At 43.3% G+C, this 27,192-nt stretch overlaps 1 protein-coding gene across 3 annotated transcripts in view; it reads right to left on the bottom strand.

The window, feature by feature from the left end:
- Positions 1–2,505: 2,505 nt before the first annotated feature.
- The window catches only part of LOC124143342 (NADPH oxidase 5-like), a 56,567-nt gene continuing 31,880 nt past the window's right edge, over positions 2,506–27,192 (bottom strand). For all 3 annotated transcript variants that reach the window (XM_048395279.1, XM_048395278.1, XM_048395280.1), the window contains exons 5-15: positions 22,814–23,024; positions 20,824–21,209; positions 17,387–17,562; positions 15,396–15,587; positions 11,418–11,550; positions 10,140–10,253; positions 7,595–7,710; positions 6,338–6,394; positions 5,577–5,786; positions 4,652–4,918; positions 2,506–3,132 (exon numbers count right to left, since the gene is read on the bottom strand). In XM_048395279.1, the coding sequence (XP_048251236.1) occupies positions 3,001–3,132; positions 4,652–4,918; positions 5,577–5,786; positions 6,338–6,394; positions 7,595–7,710; positions 10,140–10,253; positions 11,418–11,550; positions 15,396–15,587; positions 17,387–17,562; positions 20,824–21,209; positions 22,814–23,024 (1,994 nt within the window). In that variant the 3' untranslated portion in view covers positions 2,506–3,000. The remainder of the gene's footprint in view (positions 3,133–4,651; positions 4,919–5,576; positions 5,787–6,337; positions 6,395–7,594; positions 7,711–10,139; positions 10,254–11,417; positions 11,551–15,395; positions 15,588–17,386; positions 17,563–20,823; positions 21,210–22,813; positions 23,025–27,192) is intronic.

Genomic DNA, 27,192 nt, shown 5'->3' with positions numbered 1-27,192 from the left:
TTCATTTTCGGTTGTTGCAGTGACCAAATTGCCTGTTACATCCTATCTGTTCGCCATCAGACAAGCCACTCTGTTTCATAAACATTTCATTTGCATGCTAAAAATATGCCTTCGAAAGGTCTTGTAATCTCATCATCGAAGCAGTCAGGCTTACGACCTAAAAGAACATCATATCGTCGCCCAAACATCCGATATCAAACTACCGTATTTACTCTACTTGACGCTAGGACGTCTTTTCATTTCGTTGACCCGGCGTGGGATAGAGACCTGGCTAGCTTCTATTAGAGACCAAATTTGTAATAGAGGAAATATCGATACTTTTTATAGATCCTATGGGTCATCGATCGGCAGCCATTTTTTTATGAATCAATATGTTGGCTATCTACGTATTCATGCGCACGGTTTGTGTGTGTGTGTTAAAAGGCTTCATACATTTGAAAGCGGTTTCCGTAGCTAAAAGAAAACCTTTTAACCAATCAGAATCAAGCATTCTTCAATGTCATGGCAGAAGTACAGACATCTTTACGTCATGATGTTCAATGTGACGTCACTTTTTTCACCCTGTCCGTACTTCGTGTTACCATGCCGACAACAGTCACAAAATATGTCTTAATAATCGATTTATCATCAATTTATCATCGATTTGGGAGAAAACGTAAAACGACTACGGATTTGGCTAAAACGGAAGACCGGCAAAACAAATCAATTAAGTATCAATGCTGGCGTTGTATTGTTTCTCTGAAAGCGAGACGTATTTTGTCCATTTGGGTGAGATTTGTGACAGATAAAAAAAATAAAACAGAAATATGTGACGTAATCAATATTTTATCAGTCATTTTGTATGTACATATGCAAATATAAAATATATATGAAAATATGGATTTTCTTGTATAAAAAAGTACAAAGTGACGGTAATTGTCAGACACTGCAACTATGCATGGAGAGTTGCCTCCCTTAGTCTTGTGGAGATTGACTTGCAAAGATTCCAACAAGATTTCCGTCACTGCTTGCCTTCCCTTCTCCGCCATGGTGGATCAAAATACTGTTCAAAGCGACCTTCACCTTGAGCGTTCCACTCACATATAAAGCAGGATAATTAAATATAACGTCATGATTCATTATGACAGCGTTGGAAGGTTTGGTTGCGAGATTAGAAATACTGCATGGTCAGGTTTCATAGAAACAAATAGCCCCTTCCCCACAATCTCATATCTATATGCCAACACAAAAGAGTTCTCCCACAATATCTCTGCAGCTTGTGAACTCTAAGGAGGAATTCTTGAACACGTGTTTCTAGCTAGGTGCACGTGTTTCTAGCTGGGAGCACGTGTTTCACGCTTGGTGCACGGGTGGCGCGACGCAACACGCGCGCGGACCCTGTTCTCACTCCGAGACAGGGTGCAGTTTTACAAAAAAAAATATATTTGTCTTAAACAAATATTTCGCCGAACATAAGTCTCTGTAGACTCCAAAACCTGACAAGAGTTGAAAGCAATGAAACCCTAGTTATCCAGACATGTCGATCCCAATAATACCACCGGGTTAACCTTTATCCGGATAAATGAATCAAAGGTAAAGGACTTTTGTAAATGAAGCCAACCTTCCCAACAAGCAGGAAGCGTGGTTTATGAAATATGAGTCTGGCCTAATTGCATATCAAATATTGCACACGAATAACGTTGAAATAAGACGCTCAACAGTATATACAGACTAAGGGGAGATCACTCTTATCCGGGGGAGATCACCCTTATCCTTGACTTGATGCAAAGAACACACACACAGTACCATTCAACCATATATACCGTATTCGACGTAATAAGCGCCCCGCTCTAATAAGCGCCCACGGCGATATTTGCTAACATATTGGCTAGTGAATAATCCCAATCCGATTCCCTTCCGATTGATCAATGTACACAGGACTTATTTATTCGTGTATAATACGCACTCTTGTGTTGTATTAATCTTAATTATGGGCAATTAAATTCTTGAAAAATATATCTGTCGTATGTAAACACTTCAGGCTGTTAGCATAAACCACGAAATTTACGATCTTTCAACTTAAAATAATATTCTAATACGCGCCCCCTATTTCTAATTTTGAGAGCGCCCTTGGCGCTTATTACGTTGAATACGGTCCTGTTTCTTTTGCGAATTATACACATGATATTATATAACATAGAGTAAATTGTTAAACCGCACTGGCAAATTAAGAATTGAAACATGTAACAACAGATTATTGAACAAACGCATCCCCAACATGCGATGTCATCAATGGTAGATCCGGATGTCGTGTCTATATATTTTGATGGCCAGATTGTTTGTTTGTTGTTTAACGCCGCACTCAGCAATAGTACAGCCATATGACGGCGGTCTGTAAATAATCGAGTCTGGACCAGACAATCCTGTTAGAATAGGTCCTCAGCAACCCATGTTTGCCGAAAAATATGACTATGCTTGTCGTAAAAGGCGACTAACGGGATCGGGTGGCCAGGCTCGCTGACTTAATTAATGCGTGTCATCGTAACCCAATGCTCATGTCAATCACTGAATTGTCTGGTCAAGACTCGATTATTTACAGACCGCCGTCACATAGCTGGAATATTCTTGAATGCGGCGTTAAGCAACAAACGCCAACAACATTTATTCCTAACGGAAATACACTTACACACCATTGACTCGGACATGAAATGTTATAAATTTGGACAATGCACCCAAAACCCCAAATATAACCTTATCCTCTACAACAAGCAGATGCAATGGGGCTGGAAGACGTTGGTTCGTCACGACTTCAGCTACGACGGATCAAGGTTACAGTTTCTGCAGCTCATGTATAATGCCCTCATCCGTGATGAGGCTAGAAGAGTGTTCCAGCAGCGTAAAGCAAAGGTATATCACAGCAGTTTCCCTTAAAGTGTGGTTAGGGTGTCGCAAGAGTTAAGCGAATTTGGAAGTATGTATACGAGGACAAGCACTATGAGACCTGAGTCCGAGGGTGCAGGCCTAGAAGTTCTCCTTACAGAAGCTGAATCCGAACGCCTCACAATGTTGTTTAATGGACTTCCCCAGCATCGGGTGGCCGCAGAAGAACACCTTCACGTTCCCCTTCTTCTCAGCTGCGATCTTGGCGAAGAGCTGAAAAATAGGTATGCTTTTCTTTAACAAATTGCTAAAATAACGTTTGTGAGTGAGTGAGTGAGTATGGTTTAACGCCGCTTTTAGCAATATTCCAACAATATCACGGCGGGGGACTCCAGAAATGGGCTTCACACATTGTACCCATGTCGGGAATCGAACCCGAGTCTTCGGCGTGACGAGCGAACGCTTTAACCACTAGGCTACCCGACCGCCCCAAATAACGTTTGTAAATATGTGAGAGAAAACCCTATCCTATCCATAAGAAACTGCTCCCAAAAGCAGAGTTGATTGTAAGATTCCAACTATATCGTGAGCATATGGTTATGAATGGCAATCAATGACTATCCTGCCCCAATGGTCGAGACCATCACAAACACATGCAAAGACAAGTCAACTGTTCACCTGAGGAAAAAAACCGGGAACAAATGGTATCAGTTAAACATGTAATTGCATTTCGGTCACTGATTCGTCAAATTTAGAAATGTCCCCATGATCAACATGATTTCCAACAAACGTTTGATAGCCTTGAATGTTGTTACCCTGATCAAACAACTTCTCAACAAGCGTCATATATATGACACTCTTTGATATCTATGAGGAACGAGAATGCTCGATTGCACCTCAATTGTGGTGAGGGGGCCACGGGTGGCCCAGTCGTCTAAGGCGCCGCGATTCGCTGTGCAGAGTTGCGTCCCCTGGACACGCCAGGAACCTATGATTGTGGGTTCGAATCCCGGTTCACCCCGATTATGTTTCTAGGTTTGTCAGCACCATACCCGTGCTCGTGGGTTTCACCGAAGTGGTAAACGTCTGAGACCTGCACCACTTCGGGCTTTCCTCCCACATTAAGCTGACACGCCGTGATATAACTGGAACACTGTTAAAAGCGGCGTTAAACCCAACTCACTCACTCAATTGTGATGAAATCCAGACACCGAAAGAAGCTGCTGGAATATTGCTCGACATAAAGGGAAGTTGGCGATTGGAAAGTCATCGTTCTGGTCATACGCTATTGTGGAGAGTGTTTTGTCACTCTGACACTTTATGCATAGATCTAACTATGAAACAGATGAGGCGGTCTCTCTGGTCTCCTTTATTTATTGTTCAGGTGGGTAAATCAGTGAGTGAGGTTTTACGCCGCTTTTAGCCATATTCCAGCAATGTCACGGCAGGCGACACCAGAAATGGGTTCACACATTGTACCCATGTAGAGAATCGAACCCTGGTCTTTGGCGTGACGAGCGAACGCTTTAACCACTAGGCTACCCGACCGCCCGTAAGTCGGTGGAAGGGAATTTGATGGTTATTGAACGATATCAGATCATCGACATACCTGAAGCTCATGTTGATGAGTTTGTTTTTTTTATTTAGGAAAGCAGGACCCTGTATAGTGGGTACCACGAGGCAGGTGGGGATATACTGTCGTCAAAATATAAATGAGCGTACATATTTTGTTAAATATTTGAACTCCACTGGTTACTAACGTATGCAGGTAAGTCATATTGCATCTCACTACCTTTCTGAAGTTGGGTCTCCCTGGCTGTGTGCGTGTTTTCAGCCCCGTCAACAGGTCTTTGTCTTGTTTCTTATGGATGAGGTCAAGGGCCATCTGTAAGCCGATTCCTTTCAGGTCCGTCTTGTTAAGTGCTGCAGTCATATACATGTGCATCTCGATCATGTTGCCCAGCCCGCCTTCCATAGTCTGTTCCATTTCTAACTGAGTGAGAAGGCTGACGAACCACTCGAACGACTTCTGGTCACGGTTGATCCAGATGAAGTCAACCTTGAAGGAAAGGAAATTAAACGTCAATTTATAGTTTAGAGAGATGAGAGGACATCAAAGTTAAGATGTTGATAAAAACAGATGATTGAACGCAATAGCAAGGACTGTTTATTTGTTTGTTTAACGCCGCACTCAGCAATATTCCAGCTATATGACGGCGGTCTGTAAATAATCGAGTCTGGACCAGACAATCACGTGAATGATATAATGAGCATCGGTCCACGTAACTGAGACACGATGACATCCATCCACGAAGTCAGCGACCCTGACCACCCGATCCAGTTAGTCGCCTCTTACGATAAGCATGGGTTGCTGAAGATCAACTCTAATCAGGATTTTACTCCTCAATGACGAATGTCAGGCAGAGTAACATATTTTAAAGTCTTGTATGACGAAGCCAGGTGATCTAACCACCGACCTGCTATCTGGGCAAACGCTCTATCAACTACCCAATGGAGGCGGTCTGCCTGAATTAGAATCATATGGATCCAGAAACAAATTGTGCCATATGACAAGCCTGTGGGTGAAGAAAGAACCTCTTCTGACCTGGATGTTGTTTGTCAAAGACTTTCCCTAATTACCAAGCCCTCATGAATCCCTCGTTACTGCGGTGCTAACTACTATCATCAAACTCCAACCACGCCATGCTGGTACTGACCTTCTTGAGGTTCATGACGTGTGGCGGTACTTCATCATACCAGGAGTGGGTACAGCTGGGGCAGCATCTCTTGTAGGCCTTGAACCTGTACATGATGCTCTGTAGGATGGAGGCGTAGGGAGTCACGCCGATACCGGAGCCAATCAGAACAGCGTGCTCGGTTTCAAAAATCTCTCGTGAGGAAGTACCGTACGGCCCGTCTATATAGCACTGGAATGAGGAATATGCGATTTGTCAATAGGCGGGATACTGTAAAGAATAAGTAAAATCCATAAATACATGTGTGTGCTTCGTTAAGACCCATGCTCTAATTCACTAAAGCAGTAAACATCCACCCTACTACCTCGATCGCACAACTACCACTCGACAAATATTCCCTGCACCCTCGCTCTCCCAAACATCTTCGACAACACTGTTCCCCCATCCTCCATCTTGTCCATTATTCCACACAAAAACCAGTAACCCCTCAGAAAACACGATAGTGTTGCCAACACTCTCAATCATCAAAATAATAATCGTTTAAAATGAACGGACCATCCAAATACTACAGATTGAAAACTACATATTCTCCTAATTAAAATATGGGACTAAGTACTTATATAAAAAATATATATCTTTCAACAGTGTATCTTTTTGGTCAGATACTTTCCTGTTTTTACAATAATCATAAGAAAAAATATTTATTCAAGCATTTTCAGTAACACCACCCCCCACCCCCCTCCATTCCCCACAAGAAAATAAAAAGGTCGGTCCCAACTCACCTGCACGTTGACAACTTTATGTGTCTCAGCCTTTCTTTTGTAGGTAGATTTTCGTGACTGGATAAAAAGCAAAAGTAAATATAATTAATTATATACAGGTTATAACAAAGTTATTTTTATTGCTGGAATATTGCTAAAAGCGGCGCAAAACCATATTCACTCACTCAATCACTTGAACTGTGGGGCAACTCAGTGCTTTAAGGGTTCGCTTGTCACGCCGAAGGACCGAGTTCGATTCTCCATGGAGGTACAATGCTGGTGTCCCTCGACGTGATATTGCTGGAATATTGCTGAAAGCACTCACTCACTCCTACAGGAAGATCAGTCAGTGAGAAAGGTTGGGTCAACGCCACTTTGAACACAATTCCATTTATATCATGGCGTGTCAACTTAATGCTGGAGAAAAGCCCGAAGCACCAACGAAGTGATGCAGGTCTCAGACGTTTACCACTTCGGTGGAACCCACGAGCACGGGTATGGTGCTGACAAACCTAGAAACATAATCGGGGCGAACCGGGATTCGAACCCACGATCATAAGTTTCTGGCGTGCCCAAGGGACGCAACTCATGAATATGAAGATGACATGAAGTGAGTGAGTGAGTGAGTGAGTGAGTGAGTGAGTTGGGTTTAACGCTGCTTTTAACATTATTCCAGTTCTATCACGGCGTGTCAGCTTAATGTAGGAGGAAAGCCCGAAGTCATGCAGGTCTAAGACGTTTACCACCTCGGTGAAACCCACGAGCACGGGTATGGTGCTGACAAACCTAGAAACATAAACAGGGCGAACCAGGATTCGAACTCACTGGCGTGCCCAAGGGACGCAACTCTGCACAGCGAATGTCGGCGCCTTAGACGACTGTGCCACCCGTGCCACCGAAGATGACAGGAAGATCAGAGCACATCCACCAATATTGTTATAAAGAATGGACAGACCAGCGACCAGTGTTCAGCCATGACCCATCATTTAGCGAAAGCATTGTGTGAGTGAGTGAGTGTGTTTTTTACGCCGCGTTTAGCAATATTCCAGCAATATCACGGCAGGGGACACCGGAAAATGGGCTTCACACATTGTACCCATGTGGGGAATCGAACCCGGGTCTTCGGCGTGACGAGCGAACGCTTTAACCACTAGGCTACCCCACCGCCCCGAAAGCATTGTGTAAGCCCCCATCGATGAGTGTAGATTGCTTTTGTAGGTTTCTGGGAATTAAATCTCCCATCTTTAATGCTGGATTTTGACGTTTTCATCAATATACCTTGTAAGATTTTTTAAATTTTCTTGACTTGGCGAAATCTGTAATGAGTTGGACGGACCGGATGCTGACGGTAGTGTCTACGTTGCGATGGGCGTCAGATGTCGCCTTGTCAAACGCTGAAAAAATAAACACGATAAAGAAAAATTAAGTGTGAATTTGATAACAGAGGATAACCTGAAGCAACGAGTGCGGTTTGATCATATATATAGTGCTATTAAATGATTTGACCATATATACAGTAACTGTTTTATTCTGTGATGTGGACATTTATACCTGTGATTTGACCATATACACTGTGTAACTCAGTGATTTGGACATACATCGAGAACTGTTATCTCGAGAACTGTTATCTCGAAACTAATCTTTGTTCTCGAATGCCTCACAATACAAATACATATAATTTGACCACTAGTTCGTACGTTTGTTTTTTGGTTAACGCCGCACTCAGCAATATGCATCTGAACGACGTAAATAATCGAGTATGGACCAGACAATCCAGTGACTGACAATCACGAGCAACGATCCACGCAATTAGGACACGATGACATGTATGAACCAAGTCAGCGAGCCTGTCCACCCGATACCGTTAGTGGCCTCTTACGACAAGCATGGCTTGCTCAAGACCTATTGTAACCCGGACCTTCACTGGTAATAATCTCGAACAGCGCAAGTAAGCATTTCACATAACTGTAAGCAATTATCCTTGACACAGGCTGTGGAATCCGGAATAACGTGAAAACCAGAGATCGCTTGCAACATTGCCTAACTCAGTATCATACAGACCCATGAAGATTCGGGACAGAATAGGTCGTAAGAGGCGACTAACGGGATCGGGTGGTCAGGCTCGCGACTTGGTCGACGCATGTCATCATATCCCAATTGCGTGGATCGATTCTCGTGATGTCAATCAAAGGATTGTCTGGTCCAGACTCGATTATTTAAAGACCGCCGTCATACAGCTGGAATATTGCTGAGTGCGGCGTTAAACAACAAACAAACAATCAGTTTCTTCCAAAGAAGCAATGGGCATTAGGTGCAAATTAATATCTCTCCCTGACTTGTTTCGTTAAAAATTATACAAGTTTGTAAAAAAATCAAGACCGCGTGCATCTCACTCCGCTGTTGACAATCTGTCACGTAATACATGTGCAAATCTACATTTGTCACACTATTTATTGATTATTCCCTGCGAAATAAGTTTCAATTAGTCATCGCATACACCTGTTGTATTCTAAACTTTTCCTACTGCTGTGGATCAATATTACACAATCTGGTGTTTGATCTGGCTGACTGACGGTCCATACCTCTCTGTCGCGAATGTCTGGATATTCCGAAGTAGTAAGTGAGTGAGTTGGGTTTAACGCCGCTTTTAACAGTATTCGAGTTATATGACGGCGTGTCTGCTCAATGTGGGGGGAAAGCCCGAAGTGATAAAGGTCTAAGACGTTTACCTCTTCGGTGAAACCCACGAGCACGGGTATGGTGCTGACAAACCTAGAAACATAATTGGGGCGAACCGGGATTCGAAGCCACAATCATAGGTTTCTGGCGTGCCCAAGGGACGCAACTCTGCACAGCGAATCGCGGCACGTTAGACGGCTGGGCCACCCGTGCCTCCTATTCCGAAGTAACAAAAGGCTCCCGCTAGGTTCGAAACACCAGTGTCCGACAGTATTTGCAGTGTGAGTCAGTGGTTTAACCGTTCGTGAGTGATTTGATTAAATAGACAGCGTTACTCCGTGATTTGAGCACATATACAGTATACTACGGTTATAACTCGAAGGGACCCTAATTGTAGTTCGTAATAACCATAGTTCGTTATAAGCGTATATACAACATTTTTACAACAAATGTTCGGGACTAAAAAAAGTTCGTTATATCGGTCAGTTCGTTATAAGCGTGTTCGTTATAAACGTAGTTTACTGTACAGTGTTATTCGTTTTGACGCCACTCAGTGATTTCATGAAATATAAAGTGTTACTGCTTGTGTTGTTTGTTTGTTTGTTGTTTACGGCGGTCTGTAAAATAATCGAGTCTGGACCAGACAATTCAGTAATTGACATCATGAGGATCGATCCACGCAATTGGGGGGCGGTCGGGTAGCCTAGTGGTTAAAGCGTTCGCTCGTCACGCCGAAGACCCGGGTTCGATTCCCGACATGGGTACAATGTGTGAAGCCCATTTCTGGTGTCCCCCGCCGTGATATTGCTGGAATATTGCTAAAAGCGGCGTAAAACCATACTCACTCACTCACTCCACGCAATTGGGATACGATGACATGCATGAGGGAGTGAGTTGGGTTCAAGGGCGCTTTTAACAGTATTCCAGTTAAATCACGGCGTGTCAGCTTAATGTGGGAGGTAAGCCCGAAATGATGCAGGTCTGAGACGTTTATCACTTCGGTGAAACCCACGAGCACGGGTATGGTACTGACAAAACAAGAAACATGATCGGGGCGAACCGGATTCTGGCGTACCCAAGGGACGCAACACTGCACAGCGAATCTCGACGACTGGGCTACCCGTGCCCCCGACTGTGTATTTACCTTTATTGACATGTGCCTTATGTTGAGTTGTTTTCTTGGCCTCGTAAGTGTTGAAATATTCATAGAGCTTCTTTGTCCAATGTCCCGCTGACCGCACGTGCAGCCACAGGCGATCTGTGAGAAACAAGTGTAATGAAGGTCAGTGTTAAGACAGCATTCAACGGGTGAGAGGAACACTAATCATGAACATATAGTGATAATAAGACTTACTACGTGGCCAACACAATCCCTTTAACGTTTATCCTTCATAAGGCCAAATGGCCGAAACAGTTCAGGAACAGTTCGAATACAGGTGAGGTAAAATGGGGTTTAACGTCGCGTCAAAGATTATCGCACTTATATAGCGACGTGCATGTACGTTTGTGTGTGTGTGTGTGTGTGTGTGTGTGTGTGTGTGTGTGTGTGTGTGTGTGTGTGTGTGTGTGTGTGTGTGTGTGTGTGTGTGTGTGGCTGCTTGTACTAGTCCGATACTAGAGCTCACTGAGATACCACGCCGCAGTTTAACATGAATACCCCACTCAGACACAGTATACTGACTCTGAGCCGACCAGTCCTTGTTTTAGCCCCTTAATGCCGAGCGCCAGACAGGGAAACAAGTACCATCTTTTAACGTCTTTTGGTATGACGCGGCTGGGCATCGAACCCCGGACCTTCCGCTCTACCACTAGACCACGGATGCGGTCAGTTCGAATACAGTAAACTAGGATTAGATTCTATGTATCATCATCGTTTTCAGTTTGTAAATAGTAATAATCAATGTGTTGAGTGTACAGAGTAAGCTAACCAGCTTCATACTGTGTCTGAGTGGGGTATTCATGTTAAACTGCGGCATGGTATCTCAGTGTGCTAGCACTATAAATCGGCATCAGTCCGGACTAGTACAAGCAGCCACACACACACCCATACACGTGCATGCACGTCGCTATATAAGTGCAATAATCTTGGACGCGACGTTAAACCCCATTTCACCTCACCTCACTACGGCAGTCGCTAATATAGCTTTGTGGGGCGTGCCTCTGGTACATAGAGTTACATTATGTTAAATCGAGCTAACTTGAGATAAGTATTACAGACGAACGGCGTTGTCTCGAACTCCTGGCGACCGAAGAAATAGATTGACTTGTCCGAAGTTCGACACAGCCAACTCGACCTTTATTACCGACCTAGCCCGAACCGGACTGTGAGTTCGACACAGCAGGGAATTCGATACATCCGAGTTCGAGACAACGGGATTCAACTGTGTTGCCTTGTTGACAACTAATTAATTAAGTCCCGTACCTTCCAACTCCGGGGCACTGCTGATGGTGAATGGATGCCATTCTGAGCTAGCGATGTCAGGAATCTGGATGAAGAGATAGTCCCCTGGCTGGAACCGCATGTTCGGCGGCTTGGATATAACAAGGTGTGTCACCTGGTGGGAACAAGAGGAATAAGTAGGGAGATAACACATTGTTCCAGGAACAAGGGGAATACAGTAGGGAGATAACACATTGTTCTAGGAACAAGGGGAATACAGAAGGGAGATATCACATTGTTCTAGTAACAAGGGGAATACAGAAGGGAGATATCACATTGTTCTAGGAACAAGGGGAATACAGTAGGGAGATAACACATTGTTCCAGGAACAAGGGGAATACAGTAGGGAGATAACATATTGTTCTAGTAACAAGGGGAATACAGTAGGGAGATATCACATTGTTCTAGGAACAAGGGGAATACAGTAGGGAGATAACACATTGTTCCAGGAACAAGGGGAATACAGTAGGGAGATAACACATTGTTCCAGGAACAAGGAGATACAGTAGGGTAGACTAACATTTAGTCTCTGAAATGAACATATCGTACATAAAAAAACAGTTGTTCAGTTATCTTAATAAAAATATAATAAAATACTGCAGTGATCTAGACTTGCCAAACATTATAGACTTGCATGGGCTATTTTTGATATATATTTGTATCAGGGTCTGTAAGACAGACTAACAGTAGGGAGATAACACATTGTTCTAGGAACAAGGGGAATAAGTAGGGCGATAGCACATTGTTCCAGGAACAAGGGGGATAAGTAGGGCGATAGCACATAGTTCCAGGAACAAGGGGGATACAGAAGGGATATAACACATTGTTCTAGGAACAAGGGGAATACAGTAGGGAGATATCACATTGTTCTCGGAACAAGGGGAATACAGAAGGGAGATAACACATTGTTCTAGGAACAAGGGGAATACAGTAGTGAGATAACACATTGTTCAAGGAACAAGGGGAATACAGAAGGGAGATAACACATTGTTCTAGTAACAAGGAGATACAGTAGTGAGATAACACATTGTTCTCGGAACAAGGGGAATACAGTAGTGAGATAACACATTGTTCTAGGAACAAGGAGATACAGTAGTGAGATAACACATTGTTCTAGTAACAAGGAGATACAGTAGTGAGATAACACATTGTTCTCGGAACAAGGGGAATACAGTAGTGAGATAACACATTGTTCTAGGAACAAGGGGAATACAGTAGGGAGATAACACATTGTTCTCGGAACAAGGGGAATACAGTAGTGAGATAACACATTGTTCTCGGAACAAGGGGAATACAGTAGTGAGATAACACATTGTTCTAGGAACAAGGAGATACAGTAGTGAGATAACACATTGTTCTAGTAACAAGGAGATACAGTAGTGAGATAACACATTGTTCTCGGAACAAGGGGAATACAGTAGTGAGATAACACATTGTTCTCGGAACAAGGGGAATACAGTAGTGAGATAACACATTGTTCTAGGAACAAGGAGATACAGTAGTGAGATAACACATTGTTCTAGTAACAAGGAGATACAGTAGTGAGATAACACATTGTTCTCGGAACAAGGGGAATACAGTAGTGAGATAACACATTGTTCTAGGAACAAGGGGAATACAGTAGGGAGATAACACATTGTTCTCGGAACAAGGGGAATACAGTAGTGAGATAACACATTGTTCTCGGAACAAGGGGAATACAGTAGTGAGATAACACATTGTTCTAGGAACAAGGGGAATACAGTAGGGAGATAACACATTGTTCTAGGAACAAGGGGAATACAGAAGGGAGATAACACTTTGTTCTAGGAACAAGGGGAATACAGTAGTGAGATAACACATTGTTCTCGGAACAAGGGGAATACAGTAGTGAGATAACACATTGTTCTAGGAACAAGGGAATACAGTAGGGAGATAACACATTGTTCTAGGAACAAGGGGAATACAGAAGGGAGATAACACTTTGTTCTAGGAACAAGGGGAATACAGAAGGGAGATAACACATTGTTCTAGTAACAAGGGGAATACAGAAGGGAGATAACACTTTGTTCTAGAAACAGAGGGAAAACAGTAGGGAGATAACATATTGTTCTAGTAACAAGGGGAATACAGTAGGGAGATAACACATTGTTCTCGGAACAAGGGGAATGCAGTAGTGAGATAACATATTGTTCTCGGAACAAGGGAATACAGTAGGGAGATATCACATTGTTTTAGTAACAAGGGGAATACAGTAGGGAGATAACACATTGTTCTAGTAACAAGGGGAATACAGTTGGGAGATAACATATTGTTCTAGGAACAAGGGGAATACAGTAGGGAGATAACACATTGTTCTAGTAACAAGGGGAATACAGTAGGGAGATAACACATTGTTCTAGGAACAAGGGGGATACAGTAGTGAGATAACACATTGTTCTAGGAGCACGGGGAATACAGTAGGGAGAAAACATATTGTTCTCGGAACAAGGGGAATACAGGAGGGAGATAACATATTGTTTTAGTTACAAGGGGAATACAGTAGGGAAATAACACACTGTTCAAGGAACAAGGGGAATACAGTAGTGAGATAACACATTGTTCTCGGAACAAGGGGAATACAGTAGTAAGATAACATATTGTTCTCGGAACAAGGGAATACAGTAGGGAGATATCACATTGTTTTAGTAACAAGGGGAATACAGTAGGGAGATATCACATTGTTCTAGGAACAAGGGGAATACAGTAGGGAGATATCACATTGTTCTAGGAACAAGGGGAATACAGTAGGGAGATATCACATTGTTCTAGGAACAAGGGGAATACAGTAGGATGATAACACATTGTTCTAGGAATAAGGGCAATACACTGGGGAAAGAGCACAGTGTTATATAGGGAAAAGGGGTATACCGTAAGGAGGTATTGTACATTTGTAAATATGATATTTGTGTGTGCAAAAACAATTAATTCCAGTTATGATTTTTTACGGAAGTTGGAATAAACTCATTCTGTCATCTACAGTCCTGGTTCCCCAAGATGAAAATTGTGTAGTTGTTCCCACTGACAAGGCCTGGAATAACATAACCATTATATGTAAGCATTACTACATCAGTTGTTTGATCAAAGAACTGTACATGTAGTAAAGCTTTCAAAAAATGGATGACATTTGTAGATTTGATGCCTGTAAAAATGCATGTTTTTTCAGGTGAACAATTAAGTTGCCTTTGCGTTTGTTTGAGACGGGTTCTACCAAGGCGGCAGGATATGTTCGCCTTTTCGCGAACACCTGGTATCATCACTATTTGATAATGAGTGAGTGAGTGAGTGAGTTGGGTTTAACGCCGCTTTTAACAGTATTCCAGTTATATCTCGGCGTGTCAGCTTAATGTGGGAGGAAAGCCCGAAGTGATGCAGGTCTCAGACGTTTACCACTTCGGTGAAACCCACGAGCACGGGTATGGTGCTGACAAACCTAGAAATATAATCGGGGCGAACCGGGATTCGAGCCCACAATCATAGGTTTCTGGCGTGCAACTCTGCACAGCGAATCGCGGCGCCTAAGACGACTGGGCCACCCGTGCCGCCCTATTATGGTATAGTCGGAATCATACAGCGGACTCTGCTTTCCGGAGAGCTTCTCATGATTGAGTAAAGGGTTTTGTCGTCTTTCACTTTATTAACTATAATTACAGAAAGGTCATTAACCTTTTCGCTCTCCATGACAAGTGTCGTAGGCATTTTGGCGGGATATGGGTTTTAACAGGGAGTGCAAATATAATGGTTTATATATTTTCGCGAGTTATTTCTGAGTTAATATATAATATTTATGAACCATATATTTTCACTCCTTTGAAAAACATTCCCTGTGTTGTTCACCCACTGATGGACTCCAGTACTTGAAGGTCGGACATCACCAAACTAACTGCCCTGGATACATGCATGTAGTAATCGAGAATAGAAACTATAAGACACATGACCTACCTCTGAGGGGAGTAGGTTGACCTCCAGAATGAAGCTGTTGCCGTATCGCACTCTCTTGATCATTTTGGAGCGGAACAGCTTCTCCAAGAGGAACATTAAGCCAGGAACGATGAACCACATCCAGAAGTATCGGCAATGCAGGATCAACAGCACCCAGAAGGGAATATACAGCATGTGTGTCCAGTAGAACACCTGCGAATAGTAGCATGGGGCATGTGTCCAGTACAACAATTGGGAATAGTTGCATTGAACATGTGTCCAGTAGGACAATGGGGAATAGTAGCATTGAACATGTGCCCAGTACAAGAATGGGGAATAGTAGCATAGAACATGCGTCCAGTAGGACAATGGGGAGTAGTAGCATTGAAGATGTGTCCAGTAGAATAATGGGAATAGTAGCATAGAACATGTGTCCAGTAGGACAATGGGGAATAGTAGCATTGAAGATGTGTCCAGTACAACAATGGGGAATAGTAGCATTGAACATGTGTCCAGTAGGACAATGGGGAATAGTAGCATAGAACGTGTGTCCAGTACAACAATGGGGAATAATAGCATTGAACATGTGTCCAGTAGGACAATGGGGAATAATAGCATTGAACACGTGTCCAGTAGGACAATGGGGAATAATAGCACTGAACATGTGTCCAGTAGGACAATGGGGAATAGCAGCATTCAACACGTGTCCAGTAGGACAATGGGGAATAATAGCATTGAACATGTGTCCAGTAGGACAATGGAGAATAGTAGCATTGAACACGTGTCCAGTAGGACAATGGGGAATAGTAGCACTGAACATGTGTCCAGTAGGACAATGGGGAATAGCAGCATTCAACACGTGTCCAGTAGGACAATGGAGAATAGTAGCATTGAACATGTGTCCAGTAGGACAATGGGGAATTGTAGCATAGAACGTGTCCAGTAGGACAATGGGGAATTATAGCATTGAACATGTGTCCAGTACAACAATGGGAAATAGTAGCATTGAACATGTGTCCATAGGACAATGGGGAATAGTAACATTGAACATGTGTCCATAGGACAATGGGGAATAAAGTAGCATAGAACGTGTGTCCAGTAGAACGGGGAATAGTAGCATTGAACATGTGTCCATAGGGCAATGGGGAATAGTAGCATAGAACGTGTGTCCAGCAGAACAATTGGGAGTAGTAGCATTGAACATGTGTGCAGTAGAACAATGGGGAATAGTAGCATTGATTGGTTGGTTGGTTGGTTGTTTAACGCCGCACTCAGCAATATTCCAGCTATATGGCGGCGGTCTGTAAATAATCGAGTCTGGACCAGACAATCCAGTGATTAATATCATGAGCATCGATCCACGCAATTGGGACCGATGACATGCATTAACCAAGTCAGCGAGCCTGACCACCTGATCCCGTTAGTTGCCTTTTACGACAAGCATAGTCGCCTTTTACGGCAAGCATTGATTGCTGAAGACCTATTCTACCCCGGAATCTTCACGGGTCTAGTAGCATTGAACATGTGTCCAGTAGAACAATGGGAAATAGTAGCATAGAAGATGTGTGTCCAGTAGAACCCAGGGCAATTGTAGCATAGAACGTGTGTCCAGTAGAATACTGGGCAACAGTATCATAGAACATGTGTGTCAAGTAGAAGACCTACGGATAGTAGCATAGAACAAGTGTGTCGAGTAGAACACCTGGGAGGATAGCATAGAATATGCATGTCAACTATAACACCTGGGAATAGTAGCAGAGAACATTTGGTTCGAGTAGAACACCTGGGAAAAGTGGCATAGAAAATGTGCCCAGGAGAACACCTGGGAATCGCATAGAACATTTGTGTCCAGAACGTAGGAGCCAATAATAGGCAGATAATGTTATGGTTAATCAAGCATGCTCGTAAGAAAGTATAATGCTGGCCAAAACATACTGGTCAAGCATTTATTCAGAGGGTACACGTTTACATATCGCATTTACTCAAAGTAGAAATACAGTATTTGTATGTACCTCAAAACAGCCACTTCTCCTGACGAAGGGCATGGAACAGATGAACATGATGACGAAGACGACGACGAGCAGAACACCAGAGAGAGGAGCGAAGCCGGCCACCCAGCCGATGTCCGCTTGTGTGGTGAAGATGAAGGCAGGCACTGTCAGGTTGTACTGACTCTCGGCTACCATGACTGCAACAAACATAAAGACAGACACTGTCAGGCTGAACTGACTCTCGGTTACCATGACTGCAACAAACATAAAGACAGACACTGTCAGGTTGAACTGACTCTCGGGTACCATGACTGCAACAAACATAAAGACAGACACTGTCAGGTTGAACTGACTCTCGGCTACCATGACTGCAACAAACATAAAGACAGACACTGTCAGGTTGAACTGACTCTCGGCTACCATGACTGCAACAAAGATAAAGACAGGCACTGTCAGGTTGAACTGACTCTCGGCTACCATGACTGCAACAAACATAGAGACAGGTACTGTCAGGTTGAACTGACTCTCGGCTACCATGACTGCAACAAAGATAAAGACAGGCACTGTCAGGTTGAACTGACTCTCGGCTACCATGACTGCAACAAACATAAAGACAGACACTGTCAGGTTGAACTGACTCTCGGCTACCATGACTGCAACAAACATAAAGACAGACACTGTCAGGTTGAACTGACTCTCGGCTACCATGACTGCAACAAAGATAAAGACAGGCACTGTCAGGTTGAACTGACTCTCGGCTACCATGACTGCAACAAACATAGAGACAGGTACTGTCAGGTTGAACTGACTCTCGGCTACCATGACTGCAACAAAGATAAAGACAGGCACTGTCAGGTTGAACTGACTCTCGGCTACCATGACTGTAACAAACATAAAGACAGACACTGTCAGGTTGAACTGACTCTCGGCTACCATGACTGCAACAAACATAAAGACAGGCACTGTCAGGTTGAACTGACTCTCGGCTACCATGACTGCAACAAACATAAAGACAGACACTGTCAGGTTGTACTGACTCTCGGCTACCATGACTGCAACAAACATAAAGACAGGCACTGTCAGGTTGTACTGACTCTCGGCTACCATGACTGTAACAAACATAAAGACAGACACTGTCAGGTTGAACTGACTCTCGGCTACCATGACTGCAACAGAGATAAAGACAGACACTGTCAGGTTGAACTGACTCTCGGCTACCATGACTGCAACAGAGATAAAGACAGACACTGTCAGGTTGAACTGACTCTCGGCTACCATGACTGTAACAAACATAAAGACAGACACTGTCAGGTTGAACTGACTCTCGGCTACCATGACTGCAACAAACATAAAGACAGACACTGTCAGGTTGAACTGACTCTCGGCTACCATGACTGCAACAAACATAAAGACAGGCACTGTCAGGTTGTACTGACTCTCGGCTACCATGACTGCAACAAACATAAAGACAGACACTGTCAGGTTGAACTGACTCTCGGCTACCATGACTGTAACAAACATAAAGACAGACACTGTCAGGTTGTACTGACTCTCGGCTACCATGACTGCAACAAACATAAAGACAGACACTGTCAGGTTGAACTGACTCTCGGCTACCATGGCTGCAAGAAAATGGAAACGTGTACGACAATGAAAACCAGGGCGTAGCAGGTTTATGTCAAAGAGTTTGTTCACGCAGTGAAAGTGTACCTTTGTACTATTTTCACTAGATGATTTTTTTTCCATGGAAAAGGTTTTACTGGTAAATAATTACCACGACGGGGATTTTATTCGGGGAGTTTTGAAGGTCCGGCATGAATTGCCTGCAGAAAGCGTTCCCTAACCCTAACCCTAACTCTAACCCTAACATTACATAACCTAAAACTTAACCCTAACAGTGCGGCATAGATTGCCTAAAGAAAGCATTCCCTAACCCTAACCCTAACCCTAACTCTAACTCTAACCATAACTCTAACCCTATCTCTAACCCTAACCTAACCTAACCTAAAACTTAACCCTAACAGTGCGGCATAAATTGCCTAAAGAAAGCATTCCCTAACCCTAACCCTAACCCTAACTCTAACCCTATCTCAAACCCTAACCTAACATAACCTAAAACTTAACCCTAACAGTGCGGCATAAATTGCCTAAAGAAAGCATTCCCTAACCCTAACCCTCACCCTAACCCTCACCCTCACCCTAACCCTAACCCTAACGATTACCCTAACCCTAACCCTAACCCTGATATATGAATAAAGGGCGGTCGGGTAGCCTAGTGGTTTAAGCGTTCGCTCGTCACGCCGAAGACCCGGGTTCGATTCCCGACATGGGTACACAGCGTAAAGTCCATATCTGGTGTCCCCCGCCGTGATATTGCTGGAATATTGCTAAAAGCGGCGTAAAACTATACTCGCACACTCACTCACTCACTCACTCACTGATATATAAATGTCAGCGTTTGGACATTACATACAAAGTTCATTTCTTCGAATCACACCAAATGTGTTCCACAGGCATGTGCTCAATTTCACAGTCCGAGATACGTTTACACTGGCTATATTTCTTCTGGATGGATCTGATTACCACGTGGAACTGATCATCGCTGACATTTACATGACACGGCTTCCACGTGACCTCAAGTGATGTTTCACTGCACGGGTAACGCCCAGTATTGCATGTGTTATGCAAAAGCATCACTGCTCCATTGAAACCTGGTGACTAACCCACTGGCTCATTTTACAGCAGGATCTAGTGGGTCGACTCCCTGCATACCCAATCAACATCCTCATCAGTAGCAGAAGAAATGTAAATAATCTAGAATATCCGATTGAGCATCTGTAAACATGACACGATGATATAAGGAATATTTGCGGTTATGAGTGAGCTTTCAGCAATATTTCAGCAATATTTCAGCAAAAGCATGGTGGAGGATACCGGCAATAGGATTATTATACCCACTTTGGGAATCGAACTTAGACCTTCGGTGTGCAATCACTTTTAGCCAAATTTCAGCAATATCAGGATGGATGACACTAGCAATAGGAATATTATACCCTTTATGCCCACGTTGGGAATCGAACCTGGACCTTTGGTGTGACAAGCGAACGCTTTAACCACTGGGCTACTCCGTTGACCTAAACGTTATGATTGTACATATTAAGCGTAAAGAACGCGTAATGCTGAGAATAAAGACGGAATAAAGCTTCATAGTTATAAGCGAGTGAGTATGGTTTTACGCAGCTTTTAGCAGTATTCCAGCAATATCACGGCTGGGGACACCAGAAATGGGCTTCACACATTATACACATGTCGGGAATCGAACCCGGGTCTTCGGCGTGACGAGCGAACGCTTTAACCACTAGGCTACCCGACCGTCCCTTATAGTTCTAAGGCTACGGTCGCTATTTCGGGGAACATTTATTAACATACATGTCTGCAACGCAACATAGTTTACTTACTTGCGTTCCCGATATGCATTCCAGTATGAAGAATAGTAAACAGCATGATTAAGATGCCCGTCAACTTGTGGAACATGATATGCTGGTCAAGCGGAAGCAGGTGACCAACAGGCGTCGCACGCAGCCAGGTGATGCACTTCCGGAGCATTAGAACAACTATGAAGGTGCAGTCGAAGTTGAGACAGAGGCCGCATCCTCTGGCTACTATGATGCACCAGTTGGATGTCCGGTAGTTCCAGCAGCCCACAGCAAACAGGATGCAGTTGAGGAGCATCAATATGGCGAAGAAGGATATTTTGCGGAGGTTGTTGAGGAAGTAGGCTTTCGTCAGGTGCCGATTTCCCTTCTTCTTGGCTTTAGTGGGCGGTTTGAGCCATTGTTCTACACTGCAAGCCAAACAGGACACCAAATTAGCCAGTGTTTCTATGATAAATATCAATAATGATGCATCAATATAATCAATATTACCAGTGAAGGTAAGACAGGCTGCATATGAAAGGAGAATCGACGGAGCCTTACAAATGTATAGAGCCTTATAAATGCACAGAATAATTCAGTGCTGTTTTACGCTGCAGTCAGCAATATCATACATCCTTTAAATGAACAGGCAAACAAGTGATGATTTGGATGGTTGGTTGGTTGGTTGTTTTACGCCGCACTCAGCAATATTCCAGCTATATGACGGCGGTCTGTAAATAATCTGGACCAGACAATCCAGTGATTGATATCATGAGCATCGATCCACGCAATTGCGATCGATGACATGCATCAACCAAGTCAGCGAGCCTTACCACCCGATCCCGTTAGTCGCCTTTTACGACAAGCATAGTCGCCTTTTACGGCAAGCATGGGTTGCTGGAGAACTATTCTACCCCGGATCTTCACGGGTCCAAACCAGTGATCGAACGCAAGAGCATCGATCCACGCAGTCGGGATACGATGCCACATGGTCAAGTCACACAGTCAAAAATCCCGATCGTCCTAAGTCGTACAAACAAAGGGCTAACCACGATCCAGTGTAAGATCAAACATGATATAGTGTTTGACCAAACCGAATCCAAAGTATGACCAAACATGATCCTGTGTAGGATCAAACATGATTTTGTGTTTTACCAAACATGATCCTGTGTATGAGCAAACATGATCCTGTGTATGAGCAAACATGATCCTGTGTATAATCAAACCTGATCCAGTGTATGATCAAACCTGATCCAGTGTATGATCAAACATGAGGCAGTGTAGGATCAAACCTAATCCAGTTTATGATCAAACATGATCTGGTGTATCATCAAGGATGACTCAGTGTATGATCACACATGAGGCAGTTTAGATCAAACCTGATCCAGTGTATGATCAAACATGATCTGGTGTATCATCAAGGATGAGTCACTGTATGATCAAACATGAAACAGTGTAGATCAAACATAATATGGTGTATCATCAAGGATGACTCAGTGTATGATCAAACATGAGGCAGTTTAGATCAAACCTGATCCAGTGTATGATCAAACATGATCTGATGTATCATGAAGGATGAGTCAGTGTATGATCAAACATGAGGCAGTGTAGATCAAACCTGATCCTGTGTAGGATCAAACCTGATCCAGTTTATGATCAAACATATCCCGTGTAGTATCAAACCTGATCCAGTGTATGATCAAACATGATCTGGTGTATCATCAAGGAGGACTCAGTGTATGATCAAACATGAGGCAGTTTAGATCAAACATGATCTTGTGTAGGATCAAACCTGATCCAGTGTATGATCAAACATGATCTGGTGTTTCATCAAGGATGACTCAGTGTATGATCAAACATGAGGCAGTTTAGATCAAACCTGATCCTGTGTAGGATCAAACCTGATCCAGTGTATGATCAAACATGATCTGGTGTATCATCAAGGATGACTCAGTGTATGATCAAACATGAGGCAGTGTATCTGTAAGTGCTGTTGGTCCAGACTACCCCTTAGAGATGTTCTTTTGCTCACCCTACAGATAGATTCTCCTTTACTCCCGGGTTCTTCTGAATCACCGCTGACAATTCGTCAATGGTAATCTGCCCACTGTTGTCTTCATCTGCTTCTTCGAATAATGCCTGAGTCAGCATGTCCAGTTCCTCCTCTCCCAGCTTCACCGAGCTCTCCACCATACACGACCGCAACGCCGTCCGTAACTCCTCGATGTCGATAAAACCATCGCCTAGAAGGAAGAACAGTGTATACAGCATGTCTATATAACCATCACCTAGAAGGAAGAACAGTGTCTACACAATGTCGATATAACCATCACCTAGAAGGAAGAACTGTGTATACACCATGCCCATATAACCATCACCTATAAGGAAGAACAGTGTATACAGCATGTCGATATAACCATCACCTAAAAGGAAGAACAGTGTCTACACAATGTCGATATAACCATCACCTAGAAGGAAGAACAGTGTATACACCATGTCGATATAACCGTCACCTAGAAGGAGGAACAGTGTATACACCATGTCGATATAACCGTCACCTAGAAGGAAGAACAGTATATACACCATGTCGATATAACCATCACATAGAAGGAAGAACAGTGTATACACCATGTCGATATAACCATCACATAGAAGGAAGAACAGTGTATACACCATGTTGATATAACCATCACCTAGAAGGAAGAACAGTGTATACACCATGTCGATATAACCATCACCTAGAAGGAAGAACAGTGTATACACCATGTTGATATAACCATCACATAGAAGGAAGAGCAGTGTATACACCATGTCGATATAACCATCACCTAGAAGGAAGAACAGTGTATACACCATGTCGATATAACCATCACCTAGAAGGAAGAGCAGTGTATACACCATGTCGATATAACCATCACCTAGAAGGAAGAACAGTGTATACACCATGTCGATATAACCATCACCTAGAAGGAAGAACAGTGTATACACCATGTCGCTATAACCATCACCTAGAAGGAAGAACAGTGTATACACCATGTCGATATAACCATCACCTAGAAGGAAGAACAGTGTATACACCATGTCGCTATAACCATCACCTAGAAGGAAGAACAGTGTATACACCATGTCGATATAACCGTCACCTAGAAGGAGGAACAGTGTATACACCATGTCGATATAACCATCACCTAGAAAGAAGAACGGTGTATACACCATGTCGATATAACCATCACCTAGAAAGAAGAACAGTGTATACACCATGTCGATATAACCATCACATAGAAGAAAGAACAGTGTATACACCATGTCGATATAACCATCACCTAGAAAGAAGAACGGTGTATACACCATGTCGATATAACCATCACATAGAAGGAAGAACAGTGTATACACCATGTCGATATAACCATCACCTAGAAGGGAGAACAGTGTATACTCCATGTCGATATAACCATCACATAGAAGGAAGAACAGTGTATACACCATGTCGATATAACCATCACATAGAAGGAAGAACAGCCCAGGTAGTAGATACCTGTTGGAAGACATGGGAGGGCGGATATTTCATCGATATTATTGTTCAAAGTACAGTAAACTACGGTTATAACGAACTCAAAGGGACTACTAATTTTAGTTCGTTATAACCGTAGTTCGTTATAAGTACATATACAGCATGGCTACAGCAAGTAGTCGGGACCAAAAAGTAAGTTCGTTATATCCGTCAGTTCGTTATAAGCGTGTTCGTTATAACCGTAGTTTACTGTATATACAATATGTAGTTTTTGGACCATGTAAGGGTAACATAGATGTGTTAGGGAAAATAATCAATCACATTTTAGATGTGGTAGTACAGTGCTAGTCAGGTCTATATGACTACTTCGTAATGGTCATATAAATTGGCTTTAATGTCTGAATTCTTGTGTTTCGCGTCTACCATGATACGATAAAAGATGGTACTTGTTGTTACCCTGCCTGGCGCTTGTCGCCTCGGATTTGTATTGGGTACAAGTAGGGTATCCATGTTAAAGTGCAGCTTGACATCACACTAGGTTAGCACTATTACTCACACACTCGAACACACACACACACACACACACACACACACACACACACACACACACACACACACACCCTCACATCAAATAGTTTTCATGTCTGAATAAGTTGATCTCGTCTATTATGTCAGACACGGCTAGAGATTATTTCATAATGTCATTTATGAATACCAGATTAGTTTTAGAAGTGTCTCTCATATACATTGTACGATACGCTATTTGGTGTATGTATACAAAATAAAAAAAACATTTTCTATATACTAGAGGTATCTTTTTCAACCCTTTTATAAAATTAATTTGCTCGCATGGGAGTCGGTAAACCGGATGAATCACGGGGCACATGTGCGTATGACAAAGATCACGCTTTCAAGCTTAGTCAATGTCGTGCCGTGTCTGGTGTCCGATCCAACAGATGGATCGGAAATTATTGCCACAGCTATTCGTCGTATAGAAACACAGCACAACCAACGTAAACATTGTCGTCACGAACAAGTGTCATGTCCATGAACAATTTCACTGAACAAGCTTCAGCAATTATTTTCCTAATCTAACGTTTTGTGCTCAGACTGAATGACATGCACAAGCTTCAGAAATTATATTCCGAATCTAACATTTTGTGCTCAAGACTGAATGTCCTGTCACTGTGGCCTCTCTCTGGGGGACACATGTCGAGTATATTGGGGAGAGAAGTGAGAGACGCCTTTATTTAACATTGATCGGGTATTTACATAAACCCACTCAGATCATTATCAGATGATCAGGTAAACACGAAGTGACTGAGCATGGTTTTGCGCCGCATTCGGCAATATTCCAGCAATATCACGGCGGAAGATAACAGAAATGGCTCCATACATTGTAGCCGCGTGGGGAATCGAACCCGGTCCTAAGCGTGATGAGCGAAGGCAGCCAGTTGGTTGGTTGGTTGGTTTGTTGCTTAACGCCGCACTCAGCAATATTCCAGCTATGCAACAGCGGTTTGTAAACAATCGAGTTTGGACCAGACAGTCCTGTGATTGACATCATGAACATCGATCCACGCAATTGGGATACGATGACATGCATCAACCAAGACAGCGAACCTGGCCACCCGATCCCGTTAGTCGCCCCTTACGACAAGCATAGTCGCCTTTTACGGCAAACATGGGTTGCTGAAGACCTTTTCTATCCCGGATCTTCACGGGTCAAAGGCAGCCAGAAAGACTATATGGCGTATTAATAATATCCTATAGTTTGCCCATTCAGTTTGTCAAATATATCACTTAATATGAAGTCGTGAGCGTGATAATTGGACATGGAGATTCGAAGTTCCCTCACACCAAAACAATTGAGCGCAGACATGGCGTCACTTTATTCCAGCTATGTCATCGCGATCTGACCTCAAGCCCTGGCGTGGCAAACTAATGCTTTCTATCAATAGCAATGATCTTCCCTGTGGGAGTACTGTGACCCATATCCCGTCTTCAGCCGCTACTGGCTTTAATCGGCTTGTACGACAAAAATGGCGTACAAGGGACCAATTATGATCAGATGATGTGAGGTGAAATTTGGTTAAACGTCTCGTTCAAGATTATTGCACTTTTATAGCGATGCGCGCGGGCGCGCGTGTGCGTGCGTGCGTGCGTGCGTGCGTGCGTGCGTGCGTGTGTGTGTGTGTGTGTGTATGTAGTCCGGACTAATGCCGGGGTGGTCGGGTAGCCTAGTGGTTAAAGCGTTCGCTCGTCACGCCGAAGGCCCGGATTCGATTCCCGACATGGGTACAATGTGTGAAGCCCATTTCTTGTGTTCCCCGCCGTGATATTGCTTGAATATTGCTAAAAGCGGCGTAAAACCATTATCACTCACTCACTACAAGCATGGGCTGCTAAATAGCGACTCTAACCCGGATCTTCACGGGTTGTGTAACCTATGAGATGAGGTCGTCATATCAAATCCTGTTAATTTGAAGCAACGGCACTTGTCGAGGATTTAAAATGTTAATTAACTCGAATCACATGCTGATAAGCCGGAATAATGAGTGAGTGAGTATGGTTTTACGCCGCTTTTAGCAATATTCCAGCAATATCAATCCCATGGCAATTGAACCCTAATCCACAGCAAAAGTAGATAAAGTACATAATTATTCACACTAAAAATAAAATGACATTGTCATCCGACCCTTGAAGATCCGGGCTAGAGTAGATCTTCAGCAACCAATGCTTGCCGTATAAGGCGACTATGCCTGTCGTAAGAGACGACTAACGGGATCGGGTGGTCAGGCCCGCTGACTTGTTGATGCATGTCATCGTATCCCATTTGAGTAGATCGATGCTCATGATATCAATCATTGGATTGTCTGATCCAGACTCGATTATGTACA

This window comes from Haliotis rufescens, unplaced genomic scaffold, assembly GCF_023055435.1.
Source record: "Haliotis rufescens isolate VD_foot unplaced genomic scaffold, xgHalRufe1.0.p SCAF_14, whole genome shotgun sequence".
In the NCBI taxonomy this organism is placed as follows: domain Eukaryota; kingdom Metazoa; phylum Mollusca; class Gastropoda; order Lepetellida; family Haliotidae; genus Haliotis; species Haliotis rufescens.
Note: the sequence above shows the minus strand (reverse complement) of the source record. Positions and strands in the feature narration are given on the sequence as shown.